The sequence below is a fragment of the Mustela lutreola genome, chromosome 7, assembly GCF_030435805.1.
Source record: "Mustela lutreola isolate mMusLut2 chromosome 7, mMusLut2.pri, whole genome shotgun sequence".
Taxonomy (NCBI): Eukaryota; Metazoa; Chordata; class Mammalia; order Carnivora; family Mustelidae; genus Mustela; species Mustela lutreola.
The window spans coordinates 70,881,085-70,895,850 of record NC_081296.1 but is presented as its reverse complement, the minus strand read 5'-3'; the positions used below and the strand labels follow the sequence as shown (position 1 = coordinate 70,895,850).

General features: G+C 50.0%; 2 protein-coding genes across 9 annotated transcripts in view; one reads left to right on the top strand and one right to left on the bottom strand.

Annotated features, from left to right (window-relative positions):
* Positions 1 to 5,102, bottom strand: part of DUOX1 (dual oxidase 1) — a 32,763-nt gene extending 27,661 nt beyond the window's left edge. For 6 of the 7 annotated variants that reach the window (XR_009355545.1, XM_059181426.1, XM_059181428.1 and 3 more), the window contains exons 1-4: positions 5,005 to 5,102; positions 3,121 to 3,229; positions 973 to 1,056; positions 618 to 782 (exon numbers count right to left, since the gene is read on the bottom strand). Coding sequence is in view for 6 of the 7 variants with exons in the window: in XM_059181426.1 (XP_059037409.1) it covers positions 618 to 782; positions 973 to 1,056; positions 3,121 to 3,178 (307 nt within the window). In the remaining variant the exon portion in view is untranslated. Of the gene's footprint in view, positions 1 to 617; positions 783 to 972; positions 1,057 to 3,120; positions 3,230 to 4,577; positions 4,636 to 5,004 lie in introns of those variants that run through there. The other variant, XM_059181427.1, reaches the window with a different exon arrangement.
* Positions 5,103 to 5,189: 87 nt separating this feature from the next.
* DUOXA1 (dual oxidase maturation factor 1) lies at positions 5,190 to 14,580 on the top strand. Of its 2 annotated transcripts, none has more exons than XM_059181424.1 (9): positions 5,190 to 5,242; positions 5,532 to 5,638; positions 5,960 to 6,038; positions 11,168 to 11,344; positions 11,682 to 11,739; positions 12,081 to 12,215; positions 12,436 to 12,649; positions 12,896 to 13,113; positions 13,814 to 14,580. In XM_059181424.1, the coding sequence occupies exons 4-9, from the start codon at positions 11,198 to 11,200 to the stop codon at positions 14,068 to 14,070; spliced, it is 1,029 nt and encodes a 342-aa protein (XP_059037407.1). In that variant the 5' UTR covers positions 5,190 to 5,242; positions 5,532 to 5,638; positions 5,960 to 6,038; positions 11,168 to 11,197; the 3' UTR covers positions 14,071 to 14,580. The 2 variants fall into 2 exon arrangements, with proteins under 2 accessions (XP_059037407.1, XP_059037406.1); XM_059181423.1 differs by having other exon boundaries at positions 5,196 to 5,242; positions 5,532 to 5,609.
* Positions 14,581 to 14,766: the final 186 nt, after the last annotated feature.

Genomic DNA, 14,766 nt, shown 5'->3' with positions numbered 1-14,766 from the left:
TTATTTATTTATTTATTTATTTGACAGAGAGATCACAAGTAGGCAGAGAGAAAGGGGAAAGCAGGCTTCCTGCTGAGCAGAGAGCCCGATGCCATGCGGGGCTCAATCCCAGGACCCTGAGACCATGATCTGAGCCGAAGTCAAAGGCTTTCACCCACTGAGCCACCCAGGTGTCCTGAAAGAAAATTGTTTAAAAAAAAAAAAAAAAAAGCCCTGGACTCTGTCATTCCCAGATGACTTTTGCCTAAATTCTAGGGGGAATTCCCCATTGTACAAGTGCCTTCATGAATCCATAGGACCCTTAGCTTAAAACTTCCTCAGTTTTGTTATTCAGGAAGACACTGCTTTGAGAAATATACTCCATGTTCTCCCCTACTTGTTCTAAATAAAACTCTTCCTATTCTTGGCTTGGTTGTGTCTTTTAGCTCAATACCCTCCAAGAGGCAAATCCAGTTTTGGGTAAGAATACCCCATCTCATTGCCTTTCCCTCCATCTCTCACCTGCATTTCTAAGATCCTCCGTCACTTCTCTCCCTCACTCCCTGACTCCCCACTCAGACATAGAGGTGTCCAGCCAACCCTACTGGCTGCCCTCCCCCAGAGGTAGAGGGCCTCACCAAAGAAGACTCCCAGCACTGTTCGGTTTCGTAGGGAGGCCTGCCCTGCAGGGCCCCTCATGGCAGTGTTGCTGAGCTTTCTGGAGTTGGGCAGGTGGGGTTCTCCCAAGGGCTGGTACACACCATCTGCATAGCTGGCTGGGACCAGGCGCTGAAGCCGAGAGCCTGGGGTAGGAGGGAGTAGGGACAAAGATAAATCTTCAGTGGGGCTCCCTTACCCCCTCTGTCCCAGGCTTCCCTCCATACCACAGATCCTAAAACCTTAAGAATGGATGAGCCTTTGCTGGTGGCTGCCAGCCCTTGCCCCTTCGGGCAACCCTGCCCCTGGGGCTGTCTTCACCTGGCCCTCACCTACCTTTGCTGCCCCATCTGTGCTCCATGAGGTTGTTGTACCACCCATCAAATCGCTGTACCTCCCAGGAAATGGGGTTCTGAGCTCCTGTGTGAGAAGAGAGGGAAGGGGCAGCTGGGCGAGTCTGGGCATGAGAGGACAGGCAAGCCTGCAGGATAAAGCTCTTGGGAGCCTGGCAAGAGGAGCAGCAGAAGGTGGACACCCAGCACAGCGTGGAAGGCGGGCGGCAGAGGGAGAGAACGGAGGACAAAGTGATATTCAAACTCAAGCTCAGTCTTCCAGCTGCTCGTGGAAACATGGCAAGGAGCACTGAAGCAGTGTAGCCAGAGGCAGTGTGTGCTGACAAATAACCAGAACAAGATGGAGCTGGAGAACAGTGGCAATGTGGAAGGGCACACAGGAGCCTACTACAGCCCTCACACCTCAGCTCCCTGCGGGGACAAGGCAGGACAGAAACCATTCCCAGCCTTAAGATATCATATGGAGCAAGAGCCAATGGCACCCCAAAAGCCAACCACTCTTCTAACCAGGGAAGGAGAGGTCATGCTGTGACCACTCCCTGGGTAGGGGAAGTATGGAGAGGGGCTTAGCCCTCACCTGCTCAGCAAAGCGAGGGCAAGGGTGTGGGCCCTGGGGCTGTGGCTCTGGGGCCTGTTGCTACTCTGGTCTCTTTTCCAGGTTCTGGGGTGGGGACCAGATCAGGGACTACCTGGTCATGGGATAACCTTAGCCCCTCCTCTTTTGAGGCATCATGTTCCTCATGTAATTCCTCTTATTGACCCTATTCTACTTTCCAAAAACTAGAATCTGGGAGGGAGTACTCAGTTGTTGAGGGAAGAACTCAGGCAGTGAAGGGGGAGGGAAGGATCCAGAATCAGAAGTGGAATGGGAGTCCTTCTGGTCAGTAGATCAGATGACCAGTCAGATCTCTTTCCCCAAACTAGAAGACTACAGGGCGGAAGCTCTCTCTGCTCATTTCGGGGAACAGAACAAAGGACACTCATCAGCCAGAGAGAGACCCATTCCTGATTGTCTTTACACTCAGACCAAGCACAAGATCTCAGAGCTCCTCTCCTGACCCACACTCCCATGTGTGCACACTCATTCATCAGAAGGTCAGAGAAGGAAAATGACTCGGGCTCTGATGTTTGAGCAAAGACCTCAGCTAAGAATCCTGGACTTGGGGCAGGAACTGGCAAGACTACATACATGTGATCTCTAAAGAAAGATGAACTAGTGGCAGAACAAGGGGGAGGAGGGTCTTTGGGGGAGAGCAAAAGGGAGAATGCCTCCTGGGAATAAGTGCCAAGAGCTAACAAGAAAAAGAAAACCCAAGGTCAAGGCAAAGAGAGAGCTAGAAGGAATGAGAATGCAAACAGCTCTGTCCTGGGGGAAGCTGTAGGCGTCTATTGCCTTCATTCAGAATAGGACTTTCCAAAGGTTTTCTCTGCTTCCTTTTCTTCTATCTCCCCCACGGGCCCTTGATGATAAGGAACTGGCCCTCAAAAAAAGAAAAAAGGCAGGTATTTATTTGAGAGAGAAAGAGAGCTAATGAGTGAGAGCACAAGCAGGGGGAGCAGCAGAGGGAGAGGGAGAAGCAGACTCCCTGCTTAACAGGGAACTCAACAAAGACATGTGGGGCTCTATCCCAGGATCCTGGGATCATGACCCAAGCTGAAGGGAGACACTTAACCAACTGAGCTACCCAGGCACTCCAGGAACTGGCTCTTTTTTAACCTAACCTGTAGCATTTCAAACCTACTTTCCTTCTCAGAGACCCAGACTTCAGAGAATGGCCTCAGAGTCTAGTAAGAGACTGTCCAAAGCTGACAGAAACAAGATGAAATCAAACGGACCGCCCATATTAGTAGTGGTGGTTGGTTGGTTTTGTTTTTGCTTTTGTTTTGTTCATATTGTTTTGAAACATTGGTGACTTCCCTTCAGCTTTGGTCTAGTCTGACCACAGGATCCTTTATTATCTTGTATGCCTCATCAGTCTTTTCTCATTTGGGATCAGGGGTCCTTACTTTATGAAAAAGAGAGAAGACAGAGAAGAGAGAAAGGGCCTCCGGACAGTAAGGAATGAAATAGGAAATGCTGACAGAGCAGGGTTCCTCTGCTCCCAGCTATACTTCTTCAATCTGTACTTACCCATGGCTGTCCATGACCCGATCAGGAGTGTCCATGCCAGAGCCAGATAGAAACCCATGATGAATATGATAACTGGGCTCAGATATTAAAACACCCTAAAATGGAGACCCTAGAAGAAGACAGGAAGAATGAGTCCCAGCAATTCAGGAGAGTCAGGCCAGGGCCTCTGAAGGTCCCTGGGAATCTACGTGTGGCCTGGGCCAACACCACAGTGGGGTGCAAAGAGCAGGAGACTCACGGTCTCCCAATAATCTTTCACTCACTCAACAAACATTTGACAAGCACCCACTATGTATCAGGTACTGGCTGACCTAAGAGCTGGAGATTAAGTGGTGAACAAAGCAAACAGAAATCTCTGCCTTCCTGGACTTACCTTCTTAGATTAACTGAAACACCTTGCTTTGGCCCAGCTTCTTGAAGTGTATATTCCTTGGACAGAGCCTTACTTGGGGGCCAGGACACTGAGCTGCTGCTAGTCCACGAGTGTGGTCTTAGGCAGGTCACTTACCTGGTCTGGACCTTGGTTACTTCTTCCAACAATGGGAGTAACCATGCCTGAACTGTCTATCTCCTAGCATGGTTGCCAGAATCAAATGTGAGAATGAGGCTGAACAAAGCAAGAATGGCAACAGGTGTTATGTATATACGATGTAGACAGAGGGCGGGTTGGAGATAGGCTCCTCTTGGTGGACTCAAAGAATGCAGTGCCAGGCTCTCCTGTCTTTGGTGCCAGCTTTCTGCTCTCTCTCCCCAGGCTAACAAATCACCCAGGGACAAGAGGGAAACAGAGGCAGCAGGGGACTCAGGCTGGGACTCTTGACTGGCACAGGAAGTGCCTCAGGCCAGTAAAGATCTTCCATAGAAACTGGGGGCTGGGGGTGGGACTGGGGAGCTATCAGAGAAAGCCTTATCTCAAACCAAACCCTTAGGACTCCTGAACATGTTGTCTAGTCCCAGAGGGTGAGCTCATCCCAACTTGCCATCTCCCATTAAACAAGTGAAAAGCCTTAGGCCCTGTCATAACTCAAAAGGTCAGCACTCCACCCACTCCATCCCAGAGATTGTCCACATGGTGACCTTTGATAGTGCGTGAAAAGCAGGGTCCTGAATGGTTGAAGCCATAAGGGTGGGCATGCTGAACTGGCCACAGTGGTCCTTCCCTGATCTAGGATGCTCTGCCCCTTCCCTCCTTCCACCGTTTCTTCAGGATCTGGGCCCCAGAGACCACTCAGCCGGGAAAAGCATGCAGTGAACTTTCAGGCCCGGCTGTGGGGATAAACCTGAAGAGGAATGTGGGCATGCTTAATAACCACTACTTTCGGGTGGGTAGCCACAGTGATTTATACAACAACATTGGTTCAGTAACTTTCTAACAGCCTTGAGTGGAGGGCATAACCTTATGACAGGGCAGTGAAGCTGCAGGCCCTGGCAGAACTCTGGAGGGAACACAGGCCTACCTTGTGCTTGTCCCACATGGCTACTTTTCCAGCCTGAAGTCCTACAATGGTGACCCTGAGATAGGAGAAATATAAGCCAAGGCCATAGGGATTCCAATCCGGTCCCCAGGGTAGGCTGAGGGGAAGCCTGGACTCTTAAAAGCCCAAAGTTACCTCCCTGATGTCGCTCCGCAGAGATCCTTTAGGCCCAAGCAAACCAGGCCACCCAGCATTCCCAGTTCTCGAAGAACCCAAAACTTTGGTGGTGGAGGTGCGGAAGGAAGAGGTCTGAACAGGCTCAGGCTAACGACTGAGGCGTAGGGGGCCCAGGGCGACACTTCCGCTTCCCTCAAAAAGCGTGGCCGAGCAGGGGCACGCTCCGCCGAAGCCACGCGGGGGGAGTCCCTTCCCCCGGAGCACCTAGGCCCGCGAACCGTCTGGGTCTGACCTGTGGCGGCTGCGTCCCTGGACCCCCGAGGGCGATGGGCTTCGTCCCCGCTCGCAGCGCTGCCGCGACGCCCGCTCCCGGCCGGCTTCCTCCGCAGCTCTGCGCGGGGCGGGCGGGGCTGGGGGTGAAGAAGGACTGCGCGGCGGGTTCTGAGGCGGGGCGGGGCGGAGTGGGGCGGGATACCAGCCGGCGCGCCGGGGACCCGCCGAGGTGCTCCGAGGGGACAGGGACGCTCCAGGTGAGACGGGGCCGGCTCGCAGGGTTCAGGCGGGTCCGGTCCGTGGCGAGGGCTCGGCTAGTGCGGCTACTTGGACAGCGAAAGGAACAAGTCTGCTGTGGCTGGGGAGCGGGCGTTGAGGGGACCGGGGAGGCGCTCCCCCAAACTCCCCACACCTTCGGGTGTGCGCTCCAAGACCAAGAGGATCGGTCAATGCCGGCAGTCCAGGCCAGGCGTCCAAGCAAGGCACTCGTCCTAAGACCCTGAAAGAATCTGTGGCAACCCTAACCAACACCCCCCCCCCCCGCAGGGTTCCTCGTGAGCTCTCGGAGGTCTCAGGCCCTAGAGCCCCGCCCGCGCCCCGCGGGTCCCCGGACTACATCGCTAGGTTTGTGCGGGAGCTGCCGGGGTTTCGGGGTAGGGGGCAGGAGGAGGGGGGCCAGAAGGATGGCTGTGGAGGGGACCGCTCTTGTGCGCCGTCCCTCCTCTGTCCCAGGCCGAGGAGGGGGGTGGGGGGTGTGCAGTGCCTCAAAGTCTCGGGTGCGGTCTGGGAAGGTTGAGAGCGACTTGGAGTGGTGGGCGGGGAAGCACCCCGGACCCGGTTTGTCCGGTCGAAGCCTGGTCCATCAGTGCATTAGGAGAAGCGTGGGGTGGGACGCGAGCTCCGCCGAGAAAAGGGGAGTGCGTTTTCGGTGACAGAACATCTGGCCCTAGTTCCCGCCCTAATCCCACCCCCAGAAGCGCTGCCCGTGAGGTTCCACAAGGAGGAAGCGAGCGGCGCGGGCTGCCACGCACGCATCGTTTGCGAGACGCGAAGGTAGGAAACAGTGGTCCGGGTGTGAGTGGCGGGGATGGGGCTGCTAGGGTCGGTGCCGTCCCTTTTGAGGGGTGGATGTTGAAGGGAGCCTTAGAGTGCCGTCCCTGCCCCGGCCCCTAGGGGTGTACTTCCCGCATCCACCCAAGAGCAAGTTCAGATCAAGAGCCAGTTCCTCAAAGAGGCCTTGGTAAGAAATGAAGAGGAGGCCATACATGCCACTAGGTTTACAGACATGGGATCTTTATCTTGGCTTACCTGGAGACTATATAGTTTGACTTGCATGATTCAGCGCCCCGGGACTCCTTACTCACGTCAGCCCTTACTGGGGATTCCTGCCCAACCCCAGTTTTCAGATCTTCTATTTCAACACTTAGTGCAACAACACACATACACATGTCCACATGCCTTCTTCAAGAGAAGAGACCGGGACAGGAGCTCCTGACAGGGTCCCCATAGCCAGCTAGAGCTGTAAACTTTGAATGGGACCAACCCCCACCAGAGAAACAAAATACCACATTCTAGTAGCTGTGTGTCATCAACCAGAACTTGTGGCAACTCCAGCCATGTCACCCATTCCCCCCTTTGTAGGGAATTCGTAGTCTTTCTGGGTTCCAGAAGATGGGGGAGGTGGGCAGAGGGAGGCTACAAGTGGGGCCACAGAGCACTAAGAAAGCATGTGACAACTTTGAATACTAAAGACCAACTGTACCAGGCTGAATTTTCTTAAAGATGTGTAACTTTATTTCCTGCCCACCCCTTATACACACACAGGAACCCCACTTCAACCTGAGATAGGTAAAGTTTAGATAACTGTTTGAAACACAACTGAGCATTAGAAATGTTTCCGTATTTTAAGGAGTTCAGAAAGGGGAAAAAGTGACCCTTACTTCTCCAGGCCAGGGAAAAAGGAGGGCCCAAGTGTGGGGATTGGCCCAGCCCATTGAGAAAGCACCTCAGTTTTGTCACTGGGGCCTCTAATTGAGGGCTTCTGTGTCCAGTTCTCTATGTTACTGAGAACTACTTACTTCTTGTGTCTATATTTCTGTTTACATGAAATTGTAGGTGTGTGTCTGACTGTATCTTGTCTTATTTATATCGGTGTCCATTGTGTATATCTGCCAGTCATGGTGGTGAGCTAGGGCAGAACTGTGTGAAGACTGACAAGAGATTTTTCTCAGGTTGGAGGAAATTCTACTGTCAGAGCCTCCTTGGCAGGCCAAGGAGGAAGATATTCCAGAGGGAAACTACAAGCTTTGCAGGAAGAGCAGGATGGCTGGGCACAGGGACTTTTTATTTCAGTCTCACCACTTCATGCAGGAGGCCTGTTAGCTTCATAAATTAAAACTAATTTGGGATCAGGGTCATCCAAAATTAACTTTAGATTAGGGGATGCAGATTAAGGAAAACCTAATTCATCAAGTTAAGTAAGAAGAAATTACGAGACCAGTGCTCTAACCCCTGAGCTACGGAGCCATGAAGAAATTAAAGGTGAATTTTATCCACCAGCTATCTTTTTTCTTTAGTCATCTTTAATAAATATTCTGGAGAATTGAAATAAGTTAACATTGTTCTTTTGTACTTAGCCTTTTGTTAGTGTTTCTTTGAAGCATGATGTTAATAGAGATGAGCCATTCTTGTAAAATATTTTATAAACTCCCATTAAAATATATGTAGGAATAATGCTAACATATAACGCTAACCCAAACACATTACACTTTATTCGCTTATATTGCAAATGTTTGTTTTTGAAATTTCGGCGTATAAAATATATTCATAGTATCAGGAAACTTGCTTTATCTTCCTACCTTGTTATGCAAGATGTTTTACATTTTATAGACTTTTCTTAAAAATATAGCCTTCTGGGCGCCTAGGTGGCTCAGTGGGTTAAAGCCTCTGCTTTCAGCTCAGGTCATGATCCCAGAGTCCTGGGATCGAGCCCCGCATTGAGCCCCGCATCAGGCTCTCTGCTCAGCAGTGAGCCTGCTTCCTCCTCTCTCTCTGCCTGCCTCTCTGCCTACTTGTGATCTGTCTGTTAGATAAATAAATAAAATCTTAAAAATATATATATATAGCCTTCTATCACAATTGTAATGGCTTCAGTCTAGGTGTCATAGATAAAGTATTCTTAAGCCAATAAATAAAATAAGTAGCATATCACATTTTATAAAAGATAACTTAATCCACAAGTTCTTAATAATTTGTCTTCAGCTAGATTTGAAATATATGTTTCCGATTCGATTAAACATGACCACTCCTGCTTTGGATTCCAACCACTGGAAGAGGCTCTCTCAAAATTTTGTGAAAGCGCTAAAAATGGACAGGGTTGGTCAAATCCCTTCCTGCCCAATCTTAACCCTATATTGGTGACAATGTTGAATGACAGTTTAATACCTTCTAGAGCTCCCTCTTGTGTGTGAAATAGAAGATGCCACCTCCAGGGAGAGGAAGGCACTCGTTCATATATTCGTTTATTCACCCCACAGACTGAGTAGTAGTATATGCTACATGCTGGGGATGCAAAGATCGAGATTAGAAGCTAATGGGAAGACTGATGTTCAAACAATTACAATAGGTGTAATTATTGTGATCATAGAGGTGTATTCAAAATGTAATAAGATTATTAGAGGTGGGAACATCCACATTGGCCCAATAGTGTCAGAGGAAACTTCACAGAGGAAGTAACACAAGCTGAGACTTGAAGGGTGAAAAGGAGTTTGCTAAAGGGTAAGAGCATTCCAGGCAGAGGAAATAGTATATACAAAGGCATGAAGACTTGAAAGAGCATGTCAGATTCAGGAAGAGGCCAATAATTCAGTATGTCTGGAGGTTAGGCTGCGCCAAACACAGAGCTACGATGAGAGGTGAGATCAGATTACAGAGGACTTCATACGTGATTGTGAGATTTTGATTGAAGTCTAATCTCTGCTCTCCCAGAGCAAAGAAGTAAAAGGATTATATTTGCTTGCTAGGAAAAAAAATGTTCTGGCACCAGGCAAGATAGTATGAGGCTGAACTAGGGCAGTAGAGAAGGAAATGCATGGATGGTTTCAAGAAATGTTTAGGAGGTAAGATGGTCCAGCTTTCTGATTTATTTTATTGATACAGTGGTGATGCCACCAAAGAGACAAAACAGAATAAAAAGTAGAGCAGAGACAGTGAATTCAGTGTGGGACCTGTTAAATCTGAGGCATCCATGTGAAAGCCAAGTGAAAATGTCAACAGGGTAATTGGACCTTTTGTATTTGGAGCCCTGGTAAGAGGTCTACGTGGGGACATATATTTGAGATGCATCAGCCACGGGAATAAATGAGTTTGCTTAGGGCATCATGAAGAGTCCTAGAAGAAAAAGCTGAGACAGACTCTTGGGAAACAGAAACATTTCAGAAGGACTGGCCAAGGAGCCACAAAAGGAATGGCCAAAGGCAGGAGACCCCAGGAGAGCATGGTGTTATGGAGGTCTAAGGAGGACAAGAAAGAAGGAAACTTCCACATGCCGAATACCACAGGGAGATCAAGAAGGATGGGAAGTGAAAACGTCCCTTTGGATTTAGCCTGTGGTAACCTAATGGAGAAGTTGGAGAGTTCTTGGAGAGAGAAGCCAGACTGCAATGGGTTGAGGAGATGAAACAGTGAAAACGCCAACATAGTCTGTTATTCCAGAAAGCGTGGCTGTGAAGAGGGGAGACAGTAGCTGGAGGGGACTAAGAAGGTCGAGGGAGAGAGTCTTGTGCTTGTGTTCCTTTGTGTTCCTAAGATGGGAGAAATTTACACACATCCTTGGAAGAAAGAGCCAGTAGGGAAAGGGAAGCTGAAAAATTGTAAAGAGAAAGGGCATGGCTAATGAGAAAGGTGGTAGCGAAGGCAGGCAGGATTGGAGTGAGAGCCCAGGAGGAAAAGAGATACCTGTTCTTCAGGAATGGAAGAATTGGAGAGTTAAAAAAAAAAAAAAAAAAAAGCAAAACTTCATATGAAAACTGAGACTCAGAAGTTGTGTGACTTGTCCAAAAGACAGGATTAAAAGAAAATTGTCACTTTGTCTTTTTGCCTGACACTATGCTACCCCAGAGACAGCATAGGAGGTGGCCAGCCAAGGAAGAAAGTGGAAGGCTGGGAGCCACAAAGTATTAAAGAAGAATCACAGAATTTAGAAATGGAGTGGAGATGGAGAGCATCATAAACAAATGTAGATGAGGAAACCAAGGGCCAGGGAAGTTGTCATTTGACTGCCTAATGTTTTAAAGTTAGTGAGGAATAGAACTGGACCCAGAACTGATTCTAGCCCAGGGTTCCTTCCAAGAAGGATTGGATAAAGAGATAAATGGAGCAATAAAATGGCCCCCTTTTCCCATCTATTGAAGTGGCAGAGGCTGACACAGAGCTGCACAACTCCAAACTTATTCTTTCAACACATCGCTTAACAAGACACTACCAGGTCAGAATATAAATAAGGGAGCCTCCCAGGCAAACCAAGGCTCCAGTACAGGTCACACACAGGGATACTGACAAGCTGGGATCATTGACTGTAAGATAAAGTGAACTCAGTTTAGTTTGTTTATTCTGGAGCTGCCAGAGCAGGAGCCAGGGTGCTGGAGAAAGCTGGACAGACCAGTGCGAGCAGTGCCAGGCCTGGGAATCAGCCCTCTGACGATGTAGTTGGATTAGATACTTAGCAGTGCTTTCTGGCCTTTGTTTCTTTGGGAACTGAAAAGGAAAGCCAACTTTTTGTAATCTATACCATCTTTCACCCTTATGCCTTCACTTGATAGATCTTTTTATGTCCTGTGATCTGTCTGATTGTGCTGGAGGCCTGAGAGAGATAAAAGAGAATTATATTTCTTAAGACAGTCCCAGAAGGAGCAGAGAACACTTGAGGGTAGTTGGGGCCCTGATTTAGGGTACCTGCAGTTTAGGAAAGGAGCATGGGGCAACAGAGACTATCAGACCAAGACCCTTGTGCCCTCACAGTAGAAACAAAGGGAGATGAATGGCAGAGGGGCAGAGGAATGGCAGTAGCAGTAGCGTCTGGTAAGCTCCAGAGTTGAGCAACCTGGGCTAGTTTATTCTCTGCTGTATCTCCAGCACCAAGAACAGTGCCTGGCACATAGACATACATGCCTGTTGTCCTACAGCATACACCTCCCCTGCACAACCCTGGCAAAATGGCTACGTTGGGACACACATTCCCCTTCTATGTGGGCCACAAGCCGATCTTCCCAATGGACACCACCTTGGCCGTCATCGTTGCCATCTTTGTGACCGCACTGGTCACCTTCATCATCATCCTGCCTGGCATTCGGGGCAAGATGGTGAGAAACAAGCCCAGCCCTGGAGACCCCAGCCCCAGAGAGATCTTGGCCTCAAGGTGAGGGGGCCAGACTCTCTGACTACAACGAGACTCAGGAAAGAGACTTCAGTCCTGAGAAAGTGTCACCCACCCCCACCCCCAGGAGGGAGTTTCCTACTCATTGATTCAATGGATAATTATTGAGCACCTATTATATGCCAGACACTCTGATCACAATTGACCAAGTGACCCCAGTTTTAGAATCCCTCCCCCACACCACACACACCCAAGTCTGGAAGAGAAAGGGTGGATTTGGAAGGAGGGTGTTCATCCCTAACCCCACCCACCCTGTGACTCAGAGGCTGTTCTGGCTGCTCCGGGTGGTGACCAGCTTGTTCATCGGGGCTGTGATTCTGGGTGAGTACAATCCTGGTCAGTTGCCTCTGTCCCATCTAGTTCCCTCTGCAGCCAGCCTCTCCTCTCCCTGTTTCCTCATGGCATCTTCTGCTTCAGGGGAGGGAGGGGTGGGAGGGCTGTAAGCAGAGTGTCACCAAAGGAAATCTTGGGTTCTGACCCTTTGTTCATCTTGGGCAAACATACTATTGACAAACTAACTGTGATTCAGACACTGATCTAGTTAACGGATACTCAATTATGAGCAAAACAGACCTAGACCTCTTGTAGCTCTCCTTCTGACTCTAACCCAGTAATGCCTGGACCTTCCTGAGTCCCCCACATGTCCGCCTCTCCAACCCCAGCTGTGAATTTCAGTTCTGAGTGGTTCGTCGGTCAGGTCAGCACCAACACATCATACAAGGCCTTCAGTTCCGAATGGATCAGCGCTGATGTGGGGCTGCAGGTTGGTCTGGGAGGAGTCAACATTACACTCACAGGTGAGGGATGGCTCTAACCTGGGAGGGAGGAGAAGATTCTTCTGTGTCTTTGGGATCTAATTTGGATCTACAGGATGGCGGGGGGGGGGGGGTGGTAGGAAGGGAAATTTCCAGAGACTGAGACCAGCTCCTGTCCTACCCAATGTGATGAGCCCCTACCCAGGCAAATGCCCACTCTGGTCCTGGGGTTCCTGCTGAGCATACCTGTCCCATTCCCCAGGGACCCCAGTTCAGCAGCTGAATGAGACCATCAATTACAATGAGAAGTTCACCTGGCGGCTGGGTGAAAACTATGCCGAGGAGTACACAAAGGCACTGGAGAAGGGGCTGCCGGACCCCGTGCTCTACCTGGCTGAGAAGTTTACCCCGAACAGCCCATGTGGTCTACATGGCCAGTACCGCCTGGCAGGACACTACACCTCAGCCATGCTCTGGTGAGGGTGGGATGGAGGCCCTGCTGGCCTAGACCCGGGAATGGAGTTTCTACCCATCTTTCCTTCACTTATATGGAAATCCCTGGTGGGACAGGGTGGCCCAACCCCACAGTGCTTGATTGGGAAACCTATAGGCAGAAATCCCTATCTCACATCTTTGGGGTATGCTTGGGTCCCTGAGCCTCCACCTGGGCCCTTCCAAGTAGAGGTGTCCAGGCCAGCCTTCAATGAGTCCTGGCTCTCCAGGGTGGCCTTCCTTTGCTGGTTGCTGGCCAACGTGATGCTGTCCATGCCCGTGCTGGTCTACGGTGGCCACATGGTGCTGGCTACAGGCATCTTCCAGCTGTTGGGACTGCTCTTCTTCTCCACGGCCACGTCACTCGCATCACCCTGTGCCCTGCGCCTGGGTACTGCTATGCTGCACACTCACCATGGGCCTGCCTTCTGGCTCACATTGACTACAGGTGAGGTGCAGCCCTGAAGACCAGACACTGGAGGGCTTAATGCCAGGGAGGGAGGGCCAGGGACCACCATATTGGCAGGGGTTGAGGGTCTGCCTCTGCGGGCCAGGATGCCTTTCCTCTCATTAAAGCCCCATCTCCCTTATATCACTAATCTCTGGGTTTTCTCTCCCCATTTCGACCCTCTTCCCCTCCATAGATGCCTACTCCCTGTGTCTTCTGTCTCTGTCATTTCCCTCAGCCCCTCACTCTCTCTTCACCCAGCTCTTTCCCAAATCTTCCAGTCTTATGTCTCTGCTCACTTCCACCAAACACTTTTCTCTGTGTCCCCCATTCTTCTCTTCCCCTGCCTCACATAGTCCTAAATTGTCCTGTGGTTTCTTCTCTTCTCCTCTTCTCTCATGCCCTTTCTCATGCCTCCTCCTCTGTGCTTGGCCTTTCCCCCAGGGTTCTCTGTTTTTCAGAGTTCTCTCTCTCTCTTTTGAGAGGTAATGCAAAGAGCACTGGGCTTAGAGTCTCAAACTCAGAACAACAGAGCCACACCAGCCATATGACCCTAAGTCAGTCACTGCTCTGAGCCCAAGTTGCCCTGAAACAGGGACTCCAGAAATTCTCTTAGAGTTGTTCCGATGCTCTTGGGAGAAGATGTTCTTGGGAGGGCATTACTATCACCAAGTCAGGACACCTGTTGTCTCATCCCCAGGACTGCTTTGTATGCTACTCGGCCTGGCCATGGCAGTGGCCCACAAGGTGCAGCCCCAGAGGCTTAAGGCTTTCTTCAACCAGAGTACAGGCGAGGATCCTGTGCTGGAGTGGAATCCTGAGGAAGGGGGACTCCTGAGCCCACGATACCGGTCCACAGCTGAGAGTCCTGAGCCCCAGGACATTCCTCTGTCAGAAGCTTCCTTGGAAGCATGCTGTAAGGAGGAGCATCACAGAGAGCCTGACTGTGCCCTATAAGGTTCTTCTCCCTGGTGGACACCTGGACTTCCAGTCTGGTTACAGATATCATTGGAGCTCTGTAAACCTACCAGAACTGACTGCAGGATGGGTTATATCCGATCTGTCCTCAGCCCCAATCTGTAGGTGGAGTCAGAAAAAGAGCCTCTTCCTACCGGTGTAAAACCAAAAACAAACAAAAAGCCCTAATATGCTAAACAGACATTGGGGCTGCCTATAAATCCTGTCTCCATGTTAAAAGCAAGCAGGTGCTGTCCATTTCTGCACAGCAGCCCTGTCTTCCCTCGATGCCCTGCCTCTTTGAGGGGCCATTTATTGAAACTTCGCTTCATCTACATAGGGTGTGTGTGTGTGTGTGTGTGTGGTGGGGGGATTACAATGCGGTTCCCATGTAGTCCCCCTTATCCCTCTGTACCTCTTATTTTCCTTTTACCTGAGTCCCTTTTGTCCTTGTTTTACTTGTGTGATCTCTTGGTACAATGAAAGCCCTGGGCAGCAGAAGAAACCAAACTTCTTGTCCCAGGTCTAATATTAACTGAATGTGCTACATTATCTTTAAGCTTCACGTCTCAAATTTGCCAAATAAGACTGTAGGTCTTGTCAAGGACCAAAAAAAAAAAAAAAAAAAAAAAATCCCAGGATTTACATTTTAATGCCTTGCTGACATCTACCTTGGCCCTTGGACACTACCTCTTA

What these genes read in the sequence shown, in the direction of transcription:
- DUOXA1 (XM_059181424.1), top strand. Translation starts at nt 11,198, where the DNA reads ATGGCTACGTTGGGACACACATTCCCCTTCTATGTGGGCCACAAGCCG. An exon ending in CTGGCATTCGGGGCAAGATG is followed by an intron (nt 11,345 to 11,681) that starts GTGAGAAACAAG and finishes CCTGTGACTCAG; the next exon opens with AGGCTGTTCTGGCTGCTCCG. An exon ending in AGTCAACATTACACTCACAG is followed by an intron (nt 12,216 to 12,435) that starts GTGAGGGATGGC and finishes CCCATTCCCCAG; the next exon opens with GGACCCCAGTTCAGCAGCTG.